General features: G+C 41.2%; 1 protein-coding gene across 1 annotated transcript; it reads right to left on the bottom strand.

Annotated features, from left to right (window-relative positions):
- On the bottom strand, nucleotides 1-22,697 carry NBN (nibrin). Its single transcript, XM_081204589.1, has 16 exons — nucleotides 22,554-22,697; nucleotides 21,940-22,073; nucleotides 21,163-21,311; nucleotides 20,072-20,231; nucleotides 18,912-19,015; nucleotides 15,158-15,275; nucleotides 13,548-13,738; nucleotides 12,666-12,763; nucleotides 11,409-11,538; nucleotides 8,354-8,641; nucleotides 7,302-7,737; nucleotides 5,601-5,684; nucleotides 4,869-5,024; nucleotides 2,808-2,921; nucleotides 2,292-2,341; nucleotides 1-1,018 (listed from the first exon to the last, which is right to left on the bottom strand). The coding sequence occupies exons 1-16, from the start codon at nucleotides 22,588-22,590 to the stop codon at nucleotides 991-993; spliced, it is 2,277 nt and encodes a 758-aa protein (XP_081060715.1). The 5' UTR covers nucleotides 22,591-22,697; the 3' UTR covers nucleotides 1-990.
- Nucleotides 22,698-23,324: the final 627 nt, after the last annotated feature.

Below are 23,324 nucleotides of genomic sequence, written 5' to 3' on the forward strand. Positions count from 1 at the left end.
TACGGAGACTAATAATTTACTAAAAGGCTCAAAGCCAGTTTGAGAGATGCAAAACGGTACAGAAGTGAGCAATACTAATGTTACAAATCCCGTGTTGCCATTTGACAATTCTGATAGTCATCATACCATACAAAAAAATAGGTTAAAACAAATGTGTGGTTTTTTTAAAAAAAGAAACCGATTTGCTTTGATAAAAACAAAATTTTGGATAGAGAATGCAAGTTGAAAAAGAATTTCAAAGGCTTTGTGTGCTATAACTATCGATGGGCAAATTCCTCTTAGTAAGTGCACCCTCCCTCTCAAACTCTGAAAATAACTTGGGCCCTTTCAAATCCAGTTCTGAGCCTATTTGGTCTTGATTTCATTGGTAGTACAACAAGGTTTGATCCTTCCTGAAACTTTCCCAATGATATCCAATGCTCCGTCAACCACCTTTCTGTGTCCTCCCATGTTTCTGTCCCCTACACTTGTCTTTGTTGCTGCTCCAAAAGGGGCAGTGATGGCAGGACAAGTGAGGGAGGTCTCCTCTCAGTTTCCTAATATCTGGCATGCTGCTAAGGCTGGATGCCAGAAGTACTGTTGAATAATGTCATTTCCTAAGTGTTGCTAACATGAGTCAATAGCCATTAAAGCATGAAGCCACTGTAGTGTCAGGGATGGAAGAGATACTTCTTTTATTCACTGCCAGAGCAGCAAAACCTAGGAGGGGGTTAAATGGCTTCAGTTCTACTCTAGTTTGAATTTTAATGCTATCTTTGTATTGAGCATTACAAAGTCAGCCTAGACCAGTCTTTCACGCTGAGGGCAGATGGATCCATCGCTAGCTGTAACATGTTTGAAGAACCGTTCAAAGTCTTGCATCCTTTCTTCAATATGAAAAGCAGGTTTTCAGGAGGTATGATCAGCGTAAAATTGACTCTGATGTTGCAATTTATTGTCAGTGGGCCAAGCAAGCTTTTCTTCTGCTGTAGGTCTGATTCAAGGCACACCTTATCTTCTTTTTACATGGGGATCATATCTGAATGGAACAAAACAATGCATAAATGCCTGGTTCTGAAATCCAGTAAAACTGAAAACACAGTCACATGACCTGCAAGTTGTCCATGAAGCTGACTGAGTGACCATATACCAGTCATTGCTTCTTGGCCCAACCTGCCTCATAGGGTTGTTGCAGGGTCACAACAACCTGAGCTTGGAAGGAAGCTGGAACATAAATAAATAAAACCATTAAGGAGCAGTTGAATCTCAAATCCATTAGCAACAATGCAACCCACTGCTGAAAGAGTCGTATCTTTATTGCTTGTTGAATATTAAGCAGTGATGAGGCCACATGGGGCCAGTGTGGGAGGACAGTCTACAGTTTAAGTATCAGAGTGACTGAAAAGGCCCACATGTCATACCTCTGATGGCAGAACACAGAACAGGGTCTCTGATGGTGATGTGAGCACATGTGCAGATTGTATCAGAGACATTTCTTCTGTCATTAAATCTCAGACCCCAAAAGGGTGCCGACATGCCCAGTGGGAATTTAGGACTGCCTGACCCAAGGGTCTCTGAATACTTGTGATATGGCATATTCCCCAAGCAGAGTGGTCTTTGCCAAGGAATACATAAAAGGAAACAGACTAATCCAGGGTGAATTAACATTTTACTTTACTTCGATACTTTCTGGGCAGTCTGTTGCTGCACAGTGAGTCATGCATTATCATGCACACTGCTTCTTCAGATTTCCAATAGACTGAGTGTAGAAGTTTCCACCGTATGATCCGAGGCTTCCTGCCTATTATCACCCAACAGCAAGAGCAGTTTGCAACTGACAGCAAAAATTATTGTCACTTATCAAAATTGTCAATAAAAAAATTGTTAATTAAAAATTCTCATCTTTGGGTTTTCCTTCCAGAAGCAAAAATGAGGCAGAAAGTTGTCCTTGCTTCTTAATTCTGATTTTGGTCTGCTCTGAAGAACCAGGTATTAGTTTGGTGTATTTATTTATATATTTAAAAGCTAGCTATGTCCATTCTATAGTTTGTTATTTGTTTGGAGGGAAGAACAGACAGTCACATGCAGTTTGAGCAAACATACAATGAGTCCTTGGACTCAGCTATATAGCTGCAAATAAAACATTTTAAGTGCAATATACAGCACAATGTGACACTAGATGGCAATGGAGAGCCTTATGGAAAATCCAATGTGTTTTTAAAAACATTTTTTAAAAAAGGATTTTCAGAACATTTTTGTATGTGTGTAGATTCCACCCTTGAGTCCATTATGGGGAGGAGGGGAACCCTCACCTGAAGAGGTCATCTGCAAGCGAATCTTCTTTTGCTTGGCGACTCTGTTCCTAGAAAAATAAATGATTCTTTGAGAACTTCTGCCAAATATGAACTGCTCTGAACCAGCATGATTTGGGTGCAGTCAGGCATTTACACATAAATACAATGGGTGGTATCCAATACTGCATGAGCATAAGGAAACAAGGGATATTCCCTACCGTCTCCGCCCCACTGCATACTGCCTGCCCTGTGCCAAAAGGTCTCTTCTGAAGATCCTACAAAAAGGCCAGGGATGGGAGGACGGTGGGGCTGCAGTGGGAGTGGGGAAAGTGGGAAGAGGCCGCTTGCAAGCGGTCTCCAGCCAATTTTCCATGATCTTCCACTCCCAATGCAGCCCCTCACCCAGCCAGTGTATGAAACACTGACCTACAGCTCATGATCATGACCGTGATAGCTCAGTTGGGTTAGAGCATGGTGCTGATAATGCCAAGGTTGCAGGCTATTTGCTTTTAACTACTACTTCTTGCTCCTCACCTCCATTTCTTGCCTCAACCATTCTTCCATCTCAGAATTCTTTCTAGCATGATGAGCTATCAGATCCGATCCCCCAATAATGTATGGAAGTTGTCCTGCTCCAGGATAAGCTACCTGTCAAATGGAAAGATGTATTAATCTCAACTCTATTTAACTCAGGTTTCAAGCTGGGGCTCCAATGCATTTACAAGTCTCACTATGCAAAGATGGAATCCGAAACAGCTACTTACTCAATTCAGCTTCAAAGAAGCAGACAAGGGTGCCCTTTGTCATTATTGCATTCTATCATTTGAAGAAAACTCAGAATACATTAAATACAGTTGTTGAGTATTATTCTTTCATTCTAGGTTTCGGCTGTAGAGCAGGAGGCACTATACAAACTATGCAGGTTTCATATACACTACAGGAATAATATAATACAGTTATAACTACAATTATCCACTTAGAATCATAGAATCATAGAATTGGAATAGACCACAAGGGCCATCGAGTCCAACCCCCTGCCAAGCAGGAAACACCATCAGAGCACTCCTGACATATGGTTGTCAAGCCTCTGCTTAAAGACCTCCAAAGTAGGAGACTCCACCACACTCCTTGGCAGCAAATTCCACTGTCGAACAGCTCTTACTGTCAGGAAGTTATTCCGAATGTTTAGGTGGAATCTTCTTTCTTGTAGTTTGGATCCATTGCTCCGTGTCCGCTTCTCTGGAGCAGCAGAAAACAACCTTTCTCCCTCCTCTATATGACATCCTTTTATATATTTGAACATGGCTATCATATCACCCCTTAACCTCCTCTTCTCCAGGCTAAACATGCCCAGCTCCCTTAGCCGTTCCTCATAAGGCATCGTTTCCAGGCCTTTGACCATTTTGGTGCCCTCCTCTGGACACGTTCCAGTTTGTCAGTGTCCTTCTTGAACTGTGGTGCCCAGAACTGGACACAGTACTCCAGGTGAGGTCTGACCAGAGCAGAATACAGGGCACTATTACTTCCCTTGATCTAGATGCTATACTCCTATTGATGCAGCCCAGAATTGCATTGGCTTTTTTAGCTGCCGCGTCACACTGTTGGCTCATGTCAAGTTTGTGGTCAACCAAGACTCCTAGATCCTTTTCACATGTACTGCTCTCAAGTCAGGTGTCACCCATCTTGTATTTGTGCCTCTCATTTTTTTTGCCCAAGTGCAATACTTTACATTTCTCCCTGTTAAAATTCGTCTTGTTTGTTTTGGCCCAGTTCTCCAATCTGTCAAGGTCGTTTTGAAGTGTGATCCTGTCCTCTGGGGTGTTAGCCACCCCTCCCAGTTTGGTGTCATCTGCAAATTTGATCAGGATGCCCTTGAGTCCCTCATCCAAGTCGTTGATAAAGATGTTGAATAAGACCGGGCCCAAGACAGAACCCTGTGGCACCCCACTAGTCACTCTTCTCCAGGATGAAGAGGAACCATTGATGAGCACCCTTTGGGTTCGGTCAGTCAGCCAGTTACAAATCCACTTAAAAGTGTATATCTTCATTGTTTCTACTCAAGCTTAACAACATTACAAATGGATTCCGACTGATCTGCTCTAAGTTTGTCTTTTTACAATAACAATACCAATTTCTGATCATTCCCAAAGAGTGCAAATATAATTTAAACATAGAAGCATTCTGCTTCAAGATACCCTTGCAATAGCTTTTAGGGCTACATTTAATTCAGTCCTCTATTCCCCAACACTGTACTGCAAACCTCTAGATTAAAAGACACACCCAACCAACCAAAACCAGAAGATGGTCAGATTTAGCTAATACAGATGTACCTTGAAAGTCAAAAGGAATCCGTTCCGGAAGTCCATTTGACTTCCAAAAAGTTTGGAAACGAAGGTGCGACTTCCGATTGGTTCCCGACTGCACAGGAGTGCCGGAAACAATAGCAGGAGCTGCGTCGGATGTTCAACTTCCCAAAAAATGTTCGAAAACAGGAACATTTGATTCCCAAGACATTCAGGAGCCAAGGTACGACTGTATTTTTACATATTTTCTGTATGTTATTATCCTCTTGTGAGTTTAAAAGCATGTACCAACCTTTTTAAACTTTTTAAAGTTGTTCAGATGTCCATAATCTATTTTTGCAGTGCAACGACCATCTTTCCTTGGCTGACTAACAACCAATGATCTAAATTCAGTCAGCAGGAGCCTGCTGGGCAGATTGCTAGAGTCATTCGCACATCTATCAGGATTCTTATTTAGGAGGGGGGAAAGAATTAGAGCAATTACTGAGGTTATTCTAATCAAACTTGTTTATTACAATAAACATTTATTCTTCATCATAAGATTGTAGGTACTTAGTCATCTATTTTCTGAGATGGTATTTGAAAACATTTCCACACTTTTTCTAACTAAATCAGTTTCTTCAAGGAAAACCGAAATCTCCCTTTAGCCATTTAATGAACTATGAAATATCTGCATCAATTTATACATTCACTATCTTCACACCTTTCACTCGTTTTCGTTTTCACAACAAACTTGCCTGTTCCTCCTACAAAGTAGGACAGGAAAATGGGTCTATTTCCTAGTTCTCTAGCAAAACAATGAAAGTTTGATAGTTTCAATTAATAATTGGGAGGGAAGCGAATAAATAGAATGCTAACAAAATAGTTTAAAGACATACTATTTTTTTAGATATATTTTCAAAAAACTAAATGTCACTAGCCTTAATATTGGAGTATCTTTTTAATTTAAAAGAATGCTTTTCCTACCACATTACCTATTGCAAAAATTAAATACACGAAACATTAACATGAAGATATTCCTTACATTGGAGTCATTCTTTGCGGAGCCTGGTGATTCTTCTCTCACTTGTTTCTGGTTTAAAACTGGAAGCGACTGCTTCTTTTCTTGCTGTTTAACAAAAGGTATTGGTAAGTGTCTAACATATACTCTATACCACTGCAGTAGAATTAGGCTGAATACTGTAGGCTGAAAGCTACTTGTTTGAACTCTAGCTAGCAAATGCTGAACTCGTCTGTCTCTGACTACTCCTCAAATAGAGGAAATAACAAATGGTTCTTCTGTCAAAGTGTGTGGTAGCTCCCACACGAGAGAGCTGAAATAAATTACTCTGAATGAAAGAGTTCTTCAGCATGGTTTCTCCCAAGCTAAAGAAGCCTTCTATTCATCAGAATTTATTTATGGTCACAGCTTGCAAAAACAGAACTTGACTTGTTACCTAGTTCTTGGGTTTCCACGTGAAATACTTTCACAGCTTTAAAGTATAAAAGAAGAAATAATCTCTTTCATTAATGAGCAACTTTAAAATTGCTGTTGTGCAGAGCAGTGTGGCTGATTTACTGTGGCAGCACGATAAAAGATGGATGTAAAAGAGTCAGTACATACTCACAAAAAATCTCTAGGAGAATAGTGTGAAGTTATTCAGGAAAACAATTCCGACCCAACAAAAGTAGGTTTTCACGAGAGGTCATTAAAAATAATAATGGATAAAAGCTATTTTAGATAGTAATGTAAGAAAAACCCAGCTGGATCATGCCAGGGGCTCATGCAGTCCAGCATCCAGTTATCACAGTGATCAACTAGATTCCTATGGGAGGTACTGCAAGCAGGAATTGAGTGCAACTGCATTCTCCACACTTGTGATTTCCAGCATAATTCAATATAGACTTCGACATACATAAACCTGTGGTTTCAATGGGACATAAATGCTTTTAATTGTGCAGCGGATTGTGACTAGTTTTGTTTTTGAACCTTAGGTATACTAGGCGACCACTGTTCTTCCATGTAAAAGTTGTAAAGCTTTAAAGGAAAATAAACCTCTCTCTCCACTGTGAGTATAACAAATGCCATCACTGGCAGAAACAGGCACATTGCATCAATCTGTTTCATGTTCAATGAGCACATGGAGTTTCTGTGCCCAGTGGCTTCCTTCCATACAACAAGAAAGCATGTGCAAAAACATGAAGTACATGAAGCTGCACCACAACTGAAGCACATGGGAAAATCTGAGTATGCTAGAATGGACATGCACACATTTGTGGGCTGGGGAGGAAATGAGCACTACACAAAAAATGGCGAAAGCAACAAAAAGGAATCTCAACCTGAAGGGGATATTTATTGATACTGCCCGATGCTCTAAATCAATGATTTAAATATTTTACCATGTTACAGAATATTTAGCTAATCACCAGATATATTTTTAATCCATCACTGGCTTGGCCCTGTTCTAAATGTCCCCCCACTTTGTCAGATCTGAAGAGTAGTTCTATGAAGCCCATCCTCTAAAATTCCAGAAGTCTGAGTACGATATATACCCACCTTGTTATCCCCTCTTGTAAAATAATATAAAGCATTTATATTATTCCTTCTTTTATTGATAGAAATTCAAAATAATTTTATCTTTATGCTAATAGTCTAAAATTGTGGTTTGTGGCATCTCTCTCTCCCTCTCTCTCTGTGTGTGTGTGTGTGTGTGTGTTTGTGTGAGACAGAAAAAAATGTCCCTACCTGAAGTCTCCCAGTCTCCATATCTGAATTCTCTTCTTTCATTTCCAATTTCCTTTTCTTCTTTGCACCTTGAGTACTGCCTTCACCATGATTTCCTATATCGTCTTCCCAATCCAGTTCTTGGCTTGCAAAGACAAGTTCTAACGATGCTTCGTCTTCTATTGAGTCTTCCAATTCTTTTCTCTTTTTTGATGCAATAATGCTTTCATTATTATTGTTTTCTAACTGGCTAGTCTCAGCAATAGACTTTCTACTTCCACCTATACAGGACTCGTTTGTGTTCTGGTCCAAGGTACATGACCCCTTTTGAGATCCTCCTGCCTTGCTTTCCCACAGCCAAGAAGTTACAGGCTGAGTATGACTAGAAGCCAGCGATGACTTCTCCTCTATCTTTGCATATTTAGACTGTGATGTTTCTTCAACCTCATCCCTTTCCCTTGAATAGAAAGAAAAAAGCATTTTAGACTTTCTTTTCAGATTGAGGGAGAACCTAACATCGTGCAAGTGAACATGATAGATCTCCCAACCCTCTAGAGCAAATGTTGCTGGTGCAGAGGAGGGAGGAAAGGGAAGCTAAGTTCCTATTTGCAAAAGCAGAACATCACAAATGGATATACACAGAAAGATCACAAACACACACTTGTTCACTACTTATCTTTATGATGAATAGCTATGACCCCAGACAGACTGAATCCAATCAAGTACAACTCAGATGGCACTTGTAATAATCATAGCAAGCATTTAACTGTGCACTGTAGTGTCTCTAATTTCAAATGGGATTCATCGTGATGGCATCCTTAGGAGCAATCAGCAAAAGGTAGTTTACTCATAAGCAAACTTATTTTATTAAAATGTAGCACTGATTAGCATTGTTCAGGCAAAGCTTCTTGGAGCCAGGATGTTATCAATATGCATTGTTTGTGAGGATTTCACTTATTTTCAGTTAACTATGGAACTGAAACATCTGAGATCTTTGAAAGCTAAGCAAAGACCAAAAATTAGGGAATAAATATTAGAACTAGCCTGACTGCAAGAGATTTATGAGAACATACCTTTTTTTGGTAACTGTCTGGAAGTAGTCTTTAATTGAATTCAATTGTTGCTGTGAATCTCCCTCTTTATTTCTCCTATTCCCTGACATTTTAGAGGGAGAGGGCAAAAGGCTACTCTGGTTAGTCTCGGGCCTTGCATTCAACCTGGGTAATGTAGCCCCAACATTCACAGTGCCAGTTCCTGCTGGAGTCTCATTAACAGTAGTTATATCCAGTGGGTAAGGTTTTTTCCTTTGTTCCCTAATAGGAGTTGTTGTTCTCTTTCTGTCCTCTCCTGACACTTCCATGCTGTGTAAACAAGGAAAAAAGGAATAGGTCAGTACTAAGTCAATGACCAAAATCTGTACCACCACATTACATAATCTATAATCCGTTTCTCAGATTTCTGGTTATTCTGCTGATCCCTAGAAATGTGAGGTATTTGTAAGGTCCATGCATGGGTTGCACCTAAAGATGAGAATTTCTTGCTAGATTGAAGCAAAGATGAGAATTTCTTGCTAGATTGAATTTCTTCTTTTTTTTTTGCCAGCTCCCAGGAATTTGAAATTTCTCTACCATCATCTGCTATAGGAGTAGTAACAGACCTGATGGCAGTGACTGATATAATCAGGCATTGGCTGAGGGTCCATGAGCTCAGATGGGCCCCTCATTAATCTCATCCTCACTTGGCCACCCACCTCCCTACCAGGACCCTGAAATGGAGGCATAGTAGTAACTGCATTTTAGAATGGCAGCTGCTGAGCTCCCCTACATGGGTGCATGCATCTTTGTCAGTTCCTTAAAGGGACTTGGGTACAAAGCACTAGTAAGTATGCTTGCAAACAAAGGGCATGGCCACCGGTGCTGCATATCTATGAGTTTGCTCCTGTTAATCCTGGGTGGGTTACACACACTTAGCAAATGAAAAGAAAAGGAAAGCCATTTCTTCCCTTTCCATTGTTTGCTTGCTTTCGTCCACCCTATTCCTCAACTTGCCCACTGAAATCACAGCAGCAAGGCAAAACTGCAGGAGAAGGGCAGGGCCTGAGGAAGAAAAATCTGCTCCTTTGCAAAGTATGTATTACCCACCAGTATCGGTTGGGGTTGCTGGAACAAATTCAAAAGCGCAGCAGCACACACCTGCACACACTCTAGTAGTGCTTCCAGACACTATTTTTTTCTTCAATCTGGTACAAACCAACTAGTTTGCTTTCTTTTTGGCTTATTGATTGATTGATTGCTTTCTACCCTATTTGCACTTTCTTGCTTTTTTCCACCTGTCCCTCTGCTCATTTTTCTCCTCTCTCGAGCTTCCTAGGCTCCCCTCCAGCAGCAGCTTCAAAAATGACTCTCTTCTTTTTTGGAAACAGCTGGCTGTGTCAATAGTAACTGGAACTCAGTAAACCCTATGTGATCTATGAAATGCTAATATGACTAAAGCTGCAGTCCTAACCATGTCAACACAGCAGCGCTCCCCGGTAAGTGGAATTAGGACTGCAGCTTGAGCACCTGAGGACCTCGCCAATAACAGTCTGTACAGAACACCCTGCTTAATTTTGGGAGGTGAGGAGAGGGGTATCAGGGCTCAAATGCATCAACAAATTCCACCTTCTGATCACCAAGCCATTAGTTCCTAAATGGTGCAGAGGCAAGATTCCAAAGCTACAGCTGACTGCATCTGCATGTTGATCCCTATCAAGATGCCTCCTGTAAGTTTGTTGCGATTTTGGCTGACTTTTTTTTAAGAGAAGAGATAAGATCCTAAAATGCCACTCTTCGGTTATCAAAAACATTCCTTTGTTCATTGTTTGGAAGATGCAAACAGTTCTGTCACCAAAGCAGCTTCCATATCACTTGTAAATCTTCCTGGATTTATAGTGCAATGCTATAAATGCTTACTCAGAGTGAAGCCTCATTGAGTTCAACAGAGGTTACTCCTAGATAAGTGTATGTAGGAATGCAGCCTAAATATTCTAAATCTAAAATGCAGCCCTAAATGCATTTACTAAGGGTAAGCTCACTGAATTAAGTGTGACTTTTGAGAAAACATGCATAAGATTATACTGTTAATATTATTTTAGCATGCATTCTCATTGATGTCAAGGATTTCAGAAGATATAAGCCACAATCACTAAATATGCATACAGTGGTACCTCGGTTCTCGAACATCTCAACTGACGAACATTTTGGAATCCGAACGCCGAAAACCCAGCGTTTTTGAACGTGCCTCAGAAGTCGAACGGCTTCCATTGTGTATTTTTCAATTTTCTCAACTGAATTTGCCAACAGCCTTTTTGCCTCGGTTTTTGAACATTTTGGAACTCGAACGGTCTTCTGGAACTGATTACGTTCAAGAACCGAGATACCACTGTAATTATGTAGCAGCAAGTAAACACAACAGGATGCATTTCTGAGCAAACATGTAGGATTGTTTTAATTCTGTAGTGCTGAGTAATGGCTACCCTTGGTTCTGATTTTCCCACCATCTGCAATTCTCCCCTCCCCCACATTTCATGTGTAATAAACATTCCACATTTTGCACAATGTGGCTAGTGATAGTCTTGCTCTATTTCCCAATTGTGTGTACTTAATATACCCTGAAGTTATATGTCAAGGCTAACACTTGACTGGACAAGACCCTGGGCTGGCCTTGGACAGTGGCTAGAGTGTGGGCTGCACTCCTCTCAACTGTTTGGAAGAAGGTGGAATATGAATGAAATAAATAACACTGGTTTGTTGAGTGCATGTACACAGAAAAGCAGTATACAAATAAAATGACTGAAGTGTGTTTACATGAAATGTTGCATTTTTTTCCTGCCTTAAAAACTCACCAGGCTTTTTTTTTTTTTTTACAAAAGAAAAGACAGATGCAGTACTGAAAGTTACTCTCCATAAACTAGGAGTCCCTGTCTTTTGTAACTTCAGAAGATTAGAAACTCAAGAATCTACCCATGCAGTTTTTGGCACATGATGAAAGTTTTCATGTGAAAATAAAGGCATCACAGTCAGACTAACTGTGGCTCATGAAGCCATATTTAGAAAGAGCAAATCAAAAGAGCTCCTGCTGGTACATTACCATGTGTCCATCAGTTGGTCCATTTCTGTGTCAGCTACGTATGCTGCAATGGTGGGCATTACTGTTTCATCTACTACACTTTGAGAAAGGTTTGGTCCTGTAACAAGTGGTGCTGATGTGGGTTTTACACCTGCAGTTTAAAAGCAGCAAAGAAGAATAAATGTTAACATTTTAAAACTATATAATTCATGCCATTTCAGACAAAAATTATTCAAAAATATATTTTTGGGCAACTCTGCCTACTAAGAAGTGTCCATTTATCTCCCCATCTTGCTTCTTCAATACAGTGGAACCTCGGTTTTTGAGAGTCTCGGAAGCCAAACGTTTCGGAACCTGAACACCAAAAACCTGGAAGTAATTGCTTCTGTTTTCAAATGCGCCTTGGAAGTCAAACGGCTTCCGAGGTGCATTTCCCATTTTTTTCAATTGAATTCTCCAACCGCTCATTGCACCTTGGTTGTCGAATATTTCGGATGCTGAACAGTCTTCCGGAATGGATTACGTTCGACAACTGAGGTTCCACTGTACAGTGGTACCTCGGGTTAAGAACTTAATTTGTTCCGGATGTCTGTTCTTAACCTGAAACTGTCCTTAACCTGAAGCACCACTTTAGCTAATGGGGCCTCCTGCTGCTGCCACGCTGCTGGAGCACGATTTCTGTTCTCCTCCTGAAGCAAAGTTCTTAACCCGAAGTACTATTTCTGGGTTAGCGGAGTCTGTAACCTGAAGCATATGTAACCCGAGGTACCACTGTATTCAATACCAAAACCTAAAATCTAGTATATCCTCTTACTTAAAATTCTATTGCATGAGGTGTCTGAGCATCCTAAAACTAAGGGCCAATCCGGAACTAATTCTATCCAGTGGTCAACCATACTTAATGAATTGGGAGCAAGTCACAGGACCCGTCTCTGGCCTCTCCCATATAAGCAAATTAATTAGATAAAGAAGTTACAGAATTATGCTGCAGAAAAAGAATGGAAGTGAATAAAAGTGAGATTCAGCTTATTTGCTGTTAAAATTGGATACTAAAATCCTGGTGCTTTTTACTTTTCCAATTGAAAGCTATTTAAAATCTGTTAAATCTGCTAGCAAAAAAGATGTAGGGTCATCAGTAACATAAGGCTATCTGTTATCCTAAAACAAAGCACTCTTAAATAATATGCTCCCTCTTTTAAGCTGTTTGCTGAATTCAGTTCCTTAAAAGTAAAAAATGCAGGACAAAGATTTTTTTAAAATATAGATTTTAAAAATTACCTGCATCTAGTGGAGTTTGAGGATTACAGTATGTTTTTGTGGATGAAAAAATAACTGCTAGACCAATTTCTGCCTCAGATATTGTCCTCCATTGCTTCCTATTAGAAATAAAACACACTGTCAGAAAAACAAGTGGAAGTCATTCACCAAATAACATCCTTGGAAAATAATGCTAAAACATTACAGCAAAGGAACAGACTATCATGCAGGATGCAACCTGTGAATTGGCAAGGGATGGATATCAGTATTTGTTTAAAAAATATATGGCATTCTAACAAGACTCTGGGCTGGGTTATAATGAAGGGTGAGCTAACAATATTTTAAATGAATAAAATGGTCCAAGGGAAATTGTCAGTGAAACATTTAATTCTAGTAACCTGCTGTTTCCTGCCTACATTCATTTATATTCAGACCGCACATGCATAACAAGTCTGGGAGACACTCCAGATGTTGTTAATTTATAATCACTATGTATATACTGGATTTTATTGAAGCATCTCAAGGTGACTGAACCCAATTTGCCATCAAACCCCAGCATAAGTGCTAGGGGTAATAGGAACTGTAATTCACATCATCTGGAGGACCACCATCCAGTGGTGTCCAAACATTTTTCAAAGAGGGCCAGATTTGATGAAGTGAAGCGCTATGGGGGCCGACCAAAGTTGTTGAGCTTTTTTTATTCTAATTCAGCTACAATAATTTCTTGCATGTGATAGAAATCTGTGGACTTACTTTAACATTAGATATGCACAGATATTTTACAGACCCTATTTGTATATTTGTATTCGTTATGGTTTTACAGCCCCTGCAACAACAAAAAACAACCTCTGTACTCTGTACTCTGTACTCTGTACTCAATTACTAACATTTCAGCAATCCTACCTTTGGAAGACAGCTGTGATTCTATCCATCCATTTCCTGTCCAAGTCAGAAATGGATCCTTGAGAGTTTGTCAACCCTACTTCAATGACACAAATATCAGGTGCTACCAAAGAAGAAACAATCTCTGCTTCCTCCGTTATCAGTTTCGCTTCTCCTCCTCCAAGTTTAATTGCTGCACTCAGTTTTGCAAACTAAAATTAAATACAAAGCCCAAAGGTTCAAAGAACAGAGCTCACATTAATATGACACATTTCTATAATAAGCATACCATTTCGTAACTTAAGAAGTAATGTAACCAATATGAGGACTCTACAAGTGACAATAAATGCAATGGTATATACAGAGAATGTTACAAGTGTGCTTATTACTATTTCAAAGGTTTCTTCTTTATTACCATTTTATCATATTACCTTGTCTAGAAAGACTATCAACTGTAGTATGGAACCTGTGATCCTCCAAATGTCACTGGACTACAAATGCTGGCGTGCTCTGGTCCATGGGGTCACAAAGAGTCGGACACGACTAAACGACTACAACATCTGGAGAGTGACAGGTTCCCCATCCCTGATTTATATCATACAACTTGAGTTCCTTTAGCAAGATAGGAAAGAGTCAGGCAGGTTCTGCATTCTAAAAAATGCCAGAGTACCCACTTTGGACACTACATTGCACACACAGTAATGCATGTGGGTGCATGCAATGCAATGGGGGGGGGGAGAGACATGGGAGGAAGTGGGCAAGACCTTCTTCCAATCAGAGAACAAGCCCTTGGTGGTCTTTCAGCCAGTTCTCTGCTCACTTTTAAAAGCTGCATGTTCAACGTGCCTTTTGTTAACATGAATGCAGCTCAATAGATGACTCTGAATAAAGACAAGTAGAAAATTGACTGAAAAGTCAAGTTCTGAGCTCCAATGAGTACAAAAGTCCTTAACTTGGGTTACAAATGTTCATATATCGAATAATCTAATTTAAATGTCTTTGTTACTTTTAATTTTCTTTGAGGCACTTGAGTGAAATTTTTTTTGACAAATAAATAGTAGGGGCTCAAGTTTTTATAAGAAGAAGTATGGACACATCAGTGGCTCCACTCACAACATCACAACCCCCAGGGACCTAATCTCAACATCTGCACACTGAGCATGGACATCTGCAAAACGGCACCTATGAAAGAGTAGCTGGACATGCATATGTAATCCATGTGAATGGGGATCCCTGTGTGCATTCACACACTCGATGTCCATGGATGTCATGAATAATAATAATATTATTATATATACCCCACCCATCTGGCTGGGTTTCCCCAGCCACTCTGGGCAGCTCACACCATAAATCAGAAAGTACTAAAACATCAAACATTAAAACCTGCCTTCTGGTGTCTTCTGAAAGTCAGAGAGTTGTTTATTTCCTTGACATCTGAAGGGAGGGTGTTCCACAGCCAATACTGAGAAGGCCATCAGTAGGCCAAGCAGTGCAAACCTTCTTCTCATTATTGCATGTGTACAACATTTAAGGAGGGCTAATGAGTACACAAAACCTGTGCTATTAAAATAATCTCTGTAGATAAAAGTATTTTAAATTACTTTTGTCAAGCTTTGAACAGTGCCAGTTACCTGCTTAGCAGTTAGAAACACAAACGTTTTTCCTTTGAATATTGTTCTTCTTATGGGAGAGGTTGCCAGATCTAATTTGTTATTCTTAACACTCAGCTCATCAATAGGAGGGTTAAAACTGTGAATGGAAGAAATGATTGTAAAAATGTAGCTTACATTTTACACTACTATTAACTGTCATTCATTTCTACATTGCTTACCTAGTTTGAGTACATCTGTTTTTCTATCCAACATCTAGCTGGTTTACTATGTTATACGCAGTGTTGCAGACAGTAATCTTGAGGCATTATCCATTTGCACACAGGCTCAACAATGAAGGTCTGCTTCTTCCCCACCCATGTAGCATGTAGTCCTAGAGCCCAGGAATCACTGAACACATGTTCATTTTTTTCTCTATCCAGCCCCCCCTTTGCTGAACGCAATCTTGAAGTCTGTCTTGGTCAAAGGCAAAGACCACAACCATGCACCCTAATAATATCTTTATTGTCACTGCCCCCTCTCTTGATTATCTATTTGATTAACAAAAATCTGAAAACTCCACAGGCACGTTTTTATGACATGCCCACTGTGTATAACCTGTCTGCAAAAAAAGTTCTAAGGTTTAAATAAAAGTTGTGAATTCAAATTACATAAAAAATAAAAGCTGTTCCATACAGTTTATATGGACAGTAGGTCCTCTCTAGAGGCAATATAAATTTTAGTTTTAATTGAAGATCAAAGCATCACAAAACTGTTAATTTTATTCATCAGCAGAAATAATTTAACATTAACCTGATCTTAGATTGTGAATTGAGATGTATTTTACCAAGGCAATTATTAACTACATAATTTATTTTTAAAGCAATGTTTTGTTAATGTTCATATTCCCAAGAGTATTTGCACCACTTCAAAATATATTACCAAAGATATCTCTATAGCAACCTGTGAAAATGAAGACGAATCAACTCGCATAACATCCAAAAATATCCTGTCATTTCCCCAAGAGCTCATAGCAACGAGTCAGCAGTACAACACTTTGCCAATTAAATATAATTATACTTAATCTTCCTCACCATGGGAAGACTTTGCTTCACCTAGTCTGAAAGAGGGAAGACCATAGCTGAGGAAGTCTTCACTGGATCGACATGAATTGGGAAGTTACAAACCAGTATAGAATCCTCCTTTCCTAGACAAATAAATAGACTTTGGCTAAGCAGCTCCAGATACCCCAGGGTGGTGTTTTATTTATTTATTTAGAATACTTGCATCCCACCAAAAGGCTCTCAAAATGGCATATATAATAGATTTGCACAATACAATCATTTTCAAAATGATTTGCACATGTAACCAGAAATAGCATGGTGAGAGTTGATGAGAGCTGGAGTACAGCAACATTTGGAAAGCCAATGATCCCCTACTTCTGCACTAGCAGATTACAGAAGGTGGTGCTGGGAGACAGATATTTTTCCTTATAGGAGTTTTTTTGTTGAGTTCCACACAAGTCTATGCTATTATTTGTTATGGGAACTTTCTTGTGGAGTTCCACATGGGTCTATATAAAACTACGGAGAAATGTTGCCTGGATTTTAAAGTGGGTTGTCACCATGCCATCTAGCTATTTCTCCCTGCCAGGTGAACCAGGCACAATGGATCAATGACAGCCAGAAGTCAGTAGTAAGTTTGATAAGGGTGAGTAAGTTATAATAATAACAACTCCAGGCACGCCTGGAAGAAGCGGACCATTTGGATCCCTTCCAGTCGGGATTCAGGCCTCATCATGGGACTGAAACTGCCTTGGTCGCACTGGTTGATGATCTCTGGCGGGCTAGGGACAAAGGTGAGAGCTGTTTCCTAGTTCTGCTGGATCTCTCAGCAGTGTTTGATACCATCGATCATAACATCCTTCTGGACCATCTTGAGGAGCTGGGGGCACTGTTATACAGTGGTTCTGCTCCTTCCTCCTGGGCCGTGTTCAGAAAGTGGTGGTGGGGGATGAGTGTTCAGACCCCTGGGCCCTCACTTGTGGGGTGCCTCAGGGTTCTGTCCTCTCCCCCATGCTTTTCAACATCTACATGAAGCCGCTGGGAGAGATCATCAGGGGATCTGGGCTGGGTGTTCATCAGTGTGCGGATGATACCCAGCTCTACCTCTCTTTCAAATCAGAACCAGTGAAGGCAGTGAAGGTCCTGTGTGAGTGCCTGGAGGCGGTTGGAGGTTGGATGGCGGCTAACAGATTGAGGTTGAATCCTGACAAGACAGAAGTACTGTTTTGGGGGGACAGGAGGCGGGCAGGTGTGGAGGATTCCCTGGTCCTGAATGGGGTAACTGTGCCCCTGAAGGACCAGGTGCGCAGCCTGAGAGTCATTTTGGACTCACAGCTGTCCATGGGGGCACAGGTCAAATCTGTGTCCAGGGCAGCTGTTTACCAGCTCCATCTGGTACGCAGGCTGAGACCCTATCTGCCTGCGGACTGCCTCGCCAGAGTGGTGCATGCTCTGGTTATCTCCCGCTTGGATTACTGCAATGCGCTCTACATGGGGCTACCTTTGAAGGTGACCCAGAAACTACAACTAATCCAGAACGCGGCAGCTAGACTGGTGACTGGGAGCGGCCGCAGAGACCACATAACACCGGTCTTGAAAGATCTACATTGGCTCCCAGTACATTTCCGAGCACAATTCAAAGTGTTGGTGCTGACCTTTAAAGCCCTAAACGGCCTTGGTCCAGTATATCTGAAAGAGCGTCTCCACCCCCATTGTTCTACCCAGACACTGAGGTCCAGCACTGAGGGCCTTCTGGCAGTTCCCTCACTGCGAGAAGCCAAGTTACAGGGAACCAGGCAGAGGGCTTTCTCGGTAGTGGCGCCTTCCCTGTGGAACATCCTCCCACCAGATGTCAAAGAGAACAACAACTACCAGGCTTTTAGAAGACATCTGAAGCCAGCCCTGTTTCGGGAAGCTTTTAATGTTTGATGTATTATAGTATTTTAATATTCTTTTGGAAGCCGCCCAGAGTGGCTGGGGAAGCCCAGCCAGATGGGCGGGGTATAAATAATAAATTATTATTATTATTAGTAGTAGTAGTAGGTTTGATAAGGGTGAGTAAGTTGAAATCCGGGCAACATGGTAGGAGGTTCCAGAATCTGAGAAATTGTGAAAGTGTCTGTTCTGGATACTCTCTACTTAAAGAAGTATACAGATGCAAAAAGAATTGCAACCAGTCAGTAGACAACAGTGGGCCAGAAATAGCAGTATAAAGAGTAGCTCCTTATAGACTTTCCTAAGGAAAAACCAACTATAGCAGCACCATTGTATAAATTTACAAAATGTTTCTGCTATACTTCAAGAACGTAAATGTTCCATATAATTCTGAATGTGTGTAAACATATAATGATTTAATCTGACGACATATAAAATTACACTATGGCATAGATATCTATAGCGTGTATGTTATGCATCATATTCAATTCATGAACGTGCATGCCTTGAATATGGTTATATCCAGTGCTTTCTTTCTAAAAAATAATGTTAAAGGGTACTCTCACTTTCCTATTCATATTAAAATACTGCCCCTCAATGAGGCCAAACTTAGATTCACAAAATGTTTAAGGGTATGTGTCCCCCTGCGTCCCCACAGAAAAAAAAGTACTGGTTATATCTAAGCAGGGCATACTCCAGGAGTTTTTAAAGCCAACTGCTACATAGTAGAACATAATAGTCCAAATTATAATTATCAAATCCTTTTTAAATCTAGGGTGTGTATTATAAGGTATTACCTTTCAGGTGTCGGTAACTGCTGTTTCGCCTGAATTGCTTTGATTAATTCATCAAAATACTCTGGCTTCACAATTGGTCGACCACAGATCAAGGCACATATTGCCTAAAGATAAAGCAGATAATCACTATCATAATTGACAATAGTACAAAAACGCTGCATGCTCTCTCTAACCTGTCTTCATTCCCAGCCTTTCACTCACATCTCTCTACCCCAGTCTCACAACCCACTGGTTAGTGGTACCCTCTTAAAACAGAAAACTACAACCCTTTTGCTGCCATTGTCTGTGGACACCATTCTCACTGCCTTATCAATTCCTCCCATCAGCAGCACACCTTAATGCCCCATATAACAACGAACTCTGCCAGGATGGTTACCTTCCCATCACTCCCAAACACATCAATACCAAACTGAGCCTCAGAAATTACACCAGGCTTCCTCAACCTCGGACCTCCAGATGTTTTTGGCCTACAACTCCCATTATCCCTAGCTAGCAGGACCAGTGGTCAGGGATGATGTGAATTGTATGAAAACATCTGGAGGGCCGAGGTTGAGGAAGCCTGAATTACACTCAACTCCTAAGTACTTCTAAATCAATCATCTCCTTTACTCATATGCTTTACAGCAGCTTTCTTGCTAACTCTATACAATCTTGCTAACTCTATACAATTCAACTTCTCTTCTCACTCCTGCACTCGAATCCAAAGATTTATGCCAAATCCACACCCTCCTATATCCTAACTTCGTTGTTTTTATCTTTCTATTAAATTGTTCATTGCATGGCCATCAGTGTCAGCTCTACATCTTCTGGAATGCCAAAAATACACTCCCTCTTATTTGACTCCATAATGGCTATTTGTAATCCACTACACACCTCTAAGAGTAAACCCCAAGGAACATATTGGGACTTCCAAGTAATTATGTGCATGACTGCATTTTTAAAGCACAAAGATGCCTCACAAAAAATGTCACAATTCTCCAGTGCCTGCTGCCAGGAAGTCTCAATTTTACAATGAAATATTAAAGTGAATTGACAGGAAAGGGAATATGAAAGCACGGTTTGCGGCATATAGGACTACAGACCATTTTACTGCAATGCACAGTTCAGAAAAATCAGTATTACGCTTGCATATCAGATGCACTTGAAATGTCACAACTCACCTTAACTGTAAGTTTGACTGAGTCCATAACAAGATGAGTACATCCTTCTTTCCACTCATTCACTACATGGCCTCCCAGCTGTAGAATATTTTTACTTAAAGCACTTTTCTGTGAAACAGCTAAGCACGAAGAGCACACTACCAAAGGCTCATAGAATATTCTGCAAAGTAGGGTTAAAAGAAACACACAATATTATTACTTTATTTAGTTAAATAATAGCAACTGAGTGTGTGGTCCTTTACAGGGAGAGGTCCCTGCCCTGAAGAGCTTATCAATCTAAATTTGACACGGGAAGCAACATAATGGTTTCAGTTGCATGTAAAGGTAAAGGTACAGGTACCCCTTACTGTAAGGTCCAGTCGTGGACAACTCTGGGGTTGCGGCGCTCATCTTGTTCTATAGGCCGAGGGAGCCGGCGTTTGTCCTCAGTCAGCTTCCGGGTCATGTGGCCAGCATGACTAAGCTGCTTCTGGTGAAACCAGAGCAGCGCATGGAAATGCCATTTACCTTCCCTCCGGAGCGGTACCTATTTATCTACTTGCACTTTGACATGCTTTCAAACTGCTAGGTGGGCAGGAGCTGGGACCGAACAACAGGAGCTCACCCCGTCACGGGGATTCGAACCACCGATCTTCTGATCAGCAAGCCCTAGGCTCAGTGGTTTAGACCACAGCGCCACCCGCATCCCTCAGTTGCATGTACTTAAGCTCAATTACAGGTTCAGCTACAGTGAAGCATAGCATCTAAGGGGCTGTGGCAAAGGTCTTATAGAAAAGGTGGATTTTGAAAGAAGTAAGAGTTGGCACCATGACAGTGTTCTAGGAGGCATTTCCAACTGTACAGAACAGCTAAGGTGGAATATCTGAGGCAACAGGAGGCCTTCAGACAGTGGAGGGAGGCAGAGCTACTGAAGCAAAGATTATGGCAGGAATGTATCATGATCTAAGAGTAGAGACATTTGCAAGGGAACTCACACCCTTTGTAAGATTCACAGCTGAGAATGACTATTTTTGTCCATTTCTAATTAGTCCTCAGACATATTCCATGACATTCAAACAAGCATAGCCATGAACATTTTAAATTGATCTTACCTGTACTTGCTTCCAAAGACTCCAAAAGTGACTCTGTCACCGGACCTCAAAGTTCTAGTAGTACCATTTGCTAGTTTTTCTTCATTAACAAAGGTACCATATTTAGAAGTGTCTTTTAAAGTTAACACAGGAAATGTAGAAGACTGAGTCTGAAAATAAAAATAACATTTCAGGTACCAACAATAGCAACTGAGTTCATTTTATCCAAACCACACATCGTGGTTTGTTGGGAGTGTAACAATCTATAGGCAATATTTACTCTTGGCTTACTGATTGTAGTTTGTTGAAGCAAAACAAAACACAATTATTCGTTTGGATGTAACACTAAGCAAGGGATCAAATGTTTTCCCTATGTTTCACTCAGACAGAGGGGTTGATGGCAAACCATTATCTATAGTTTATTGTGATACGCAAACTGGGTCATTGTGTTTTTTGTTTCTAGCATTAACCCTCTATCTCAGCCTTCCTCAATCTGGTGCTCTACAGGTGTTTTGGACTATAGTTCTAAGTGACAGCCAGCACAGGAGTCTTAGCCCCAAATACCTGGAGGATGCCAAGCTAATAAAGGCTGCTATATCTGGTAGCTACTTTTTTCATTTGGTAAACATATTGAGTAAAACACATCCAAAACATAATCTTGTTAGATGAGGTCTAAAAATCTGGGAGCAGTAAGAAATCTGTGACTTGACTGAGGCGGTGCTGCACATTCTATAACTGCAGAAATTATGATAAAAATTGCATGATGCAATTTCATAATGTTGTACATTTGGTACTTACAAGGTTCACTTGAGGGTGACTAACTGAAAGGACTGCATGGCTTCGGCTGATGGACTGATCTGCTTGAATTAAAATGGCACAATTTTTACGTCCGACAACATACTCAACACCAACTAAAAGGTGGTATGACTGTCCTGAAATGGGAAAAACACAACCAAATTTTAATTAACCTCTGATGGTATAACGCTGATTTTAATCTTTATTCATGTGGATGGAGAGTTGGAGACAGGACTTTAGCCACCGCTTCCACCTTACAGCAAGGATGTGGAAAACCTGCGCCCCCCCATGTTTTGCTGGACTACAACTCCCATCATTCCTTGCTCTTGGCGATGCTTGCTGGGGCTGATGGGAGTCGTGCTTCAGCAATAGTTCCCCACACCTGCTCTCAATGCGAAGCCCACCTCCCCTCCCCCCCCCCCAAGTTTTCCAAAGTAAACATCGGCTAATTGGCTAAGTGCCGCTTCTCCAACCCGCTCAAACGCGGCGAGCCAGGACAGGCTGAACCAACCAATCAACACGCAGAAGCCGGAAGGCGGTAGAACCAACAGGCGTCAAACCGGAGTGAGACCAGTTGCCCAGGACACGCCCCCTCTCCCTCAGGCTCCGCTCCTCACCTGGCCCGGACTCGTCAACTGGGCTCAATTTCCACATCCTGAGCCGGAAAGAAGCTGGAAGGCCCGGCCCGTCTCGCCTTTGTATCTTCACCAGCTTCCCCAGCCCCTCTTCTCCACCTCAGAGCAGCTGCCCGAGGCGACGCACCGCTTCTCTGCACACCGCGCATGCGCCTGTCGAGGAGGCTGGCACAGCGACGACATCGCGAGAGCCCAGACTGAGAGAACAGCGCCTCCTACAGAGAGCGGAGGGAAGCCCTCCGACAATTGAGCGCATGCGTGACCTTTTCTCTATTTATTTTTTTTTAAAGCAAGTTTAGTTCTTAAGAGAACAGAAGTAGGAAAATAGTTGAGACGCGGTTTCCCGATTCCCTTCGTTTTCTCGGAATGTTGAAACCAGACCTGTGTCTCAATCTGAAATATTACAAGTCTAAGAGGGGGGTGGGGTGGTAAGGGCAGGGCGGTTGGTGGGCGATTTTTTCCCCCATCTGGTAGTGAAGTGACTTCAAAGCAATCCACTTCAATTTATTGCAGCCTAACAGGATGGCCCCTCTGACATTTGTCGCGCACGTACTCGCGCACACATGAATTTGTAAATGTGTCTGTGCTTGGTTATCTTAAATACATGACCTTTCACACACTCTTTCAAACACGTGATCCCTTACTTGGCAGAGAGAGAGAGAAGACCTGAAATACAAAACAAAACTGTATCATTACAGGATGTAACATTTTACATTGAAATAACGGGACAATCCTGGATGAATACAGGACAGG

The sequence above is a fragment of the Podarcis bocagei genome, assembly GCF_964188305.1.
Source record: "Podarcis bocagei genome assembly, chromosome: 8".
Classification (NCBI taxonomy): Eukaryota; Metazoa; Chordata; class Lepidosauria; order Squamata; family Lacertidae; genus Podarcis; species Podarcis bocagei.

Coding starts and splice junctions, on each gene's coding strand:
- NBN (XM_081204589.1), bottom strand. CDS start 22,590: ATGTGGAAATTGAGCCCAGTTGACGAGTCCGGGCCAG. Junction 8,642..11,408: donor GACCAACTGATGGACACATG/GTAATGTACCAG, acceptor TTGTTTACACAG/CATGGAAGTGTCAGGAGAGG. Junction 5,685..7,301: donor TGGAGACTGGGAGACTTCAG/GTAGGGACATTT, acceptor TTTGTTAAACAG/CAAGAAAAGAAGCAGTCGCT.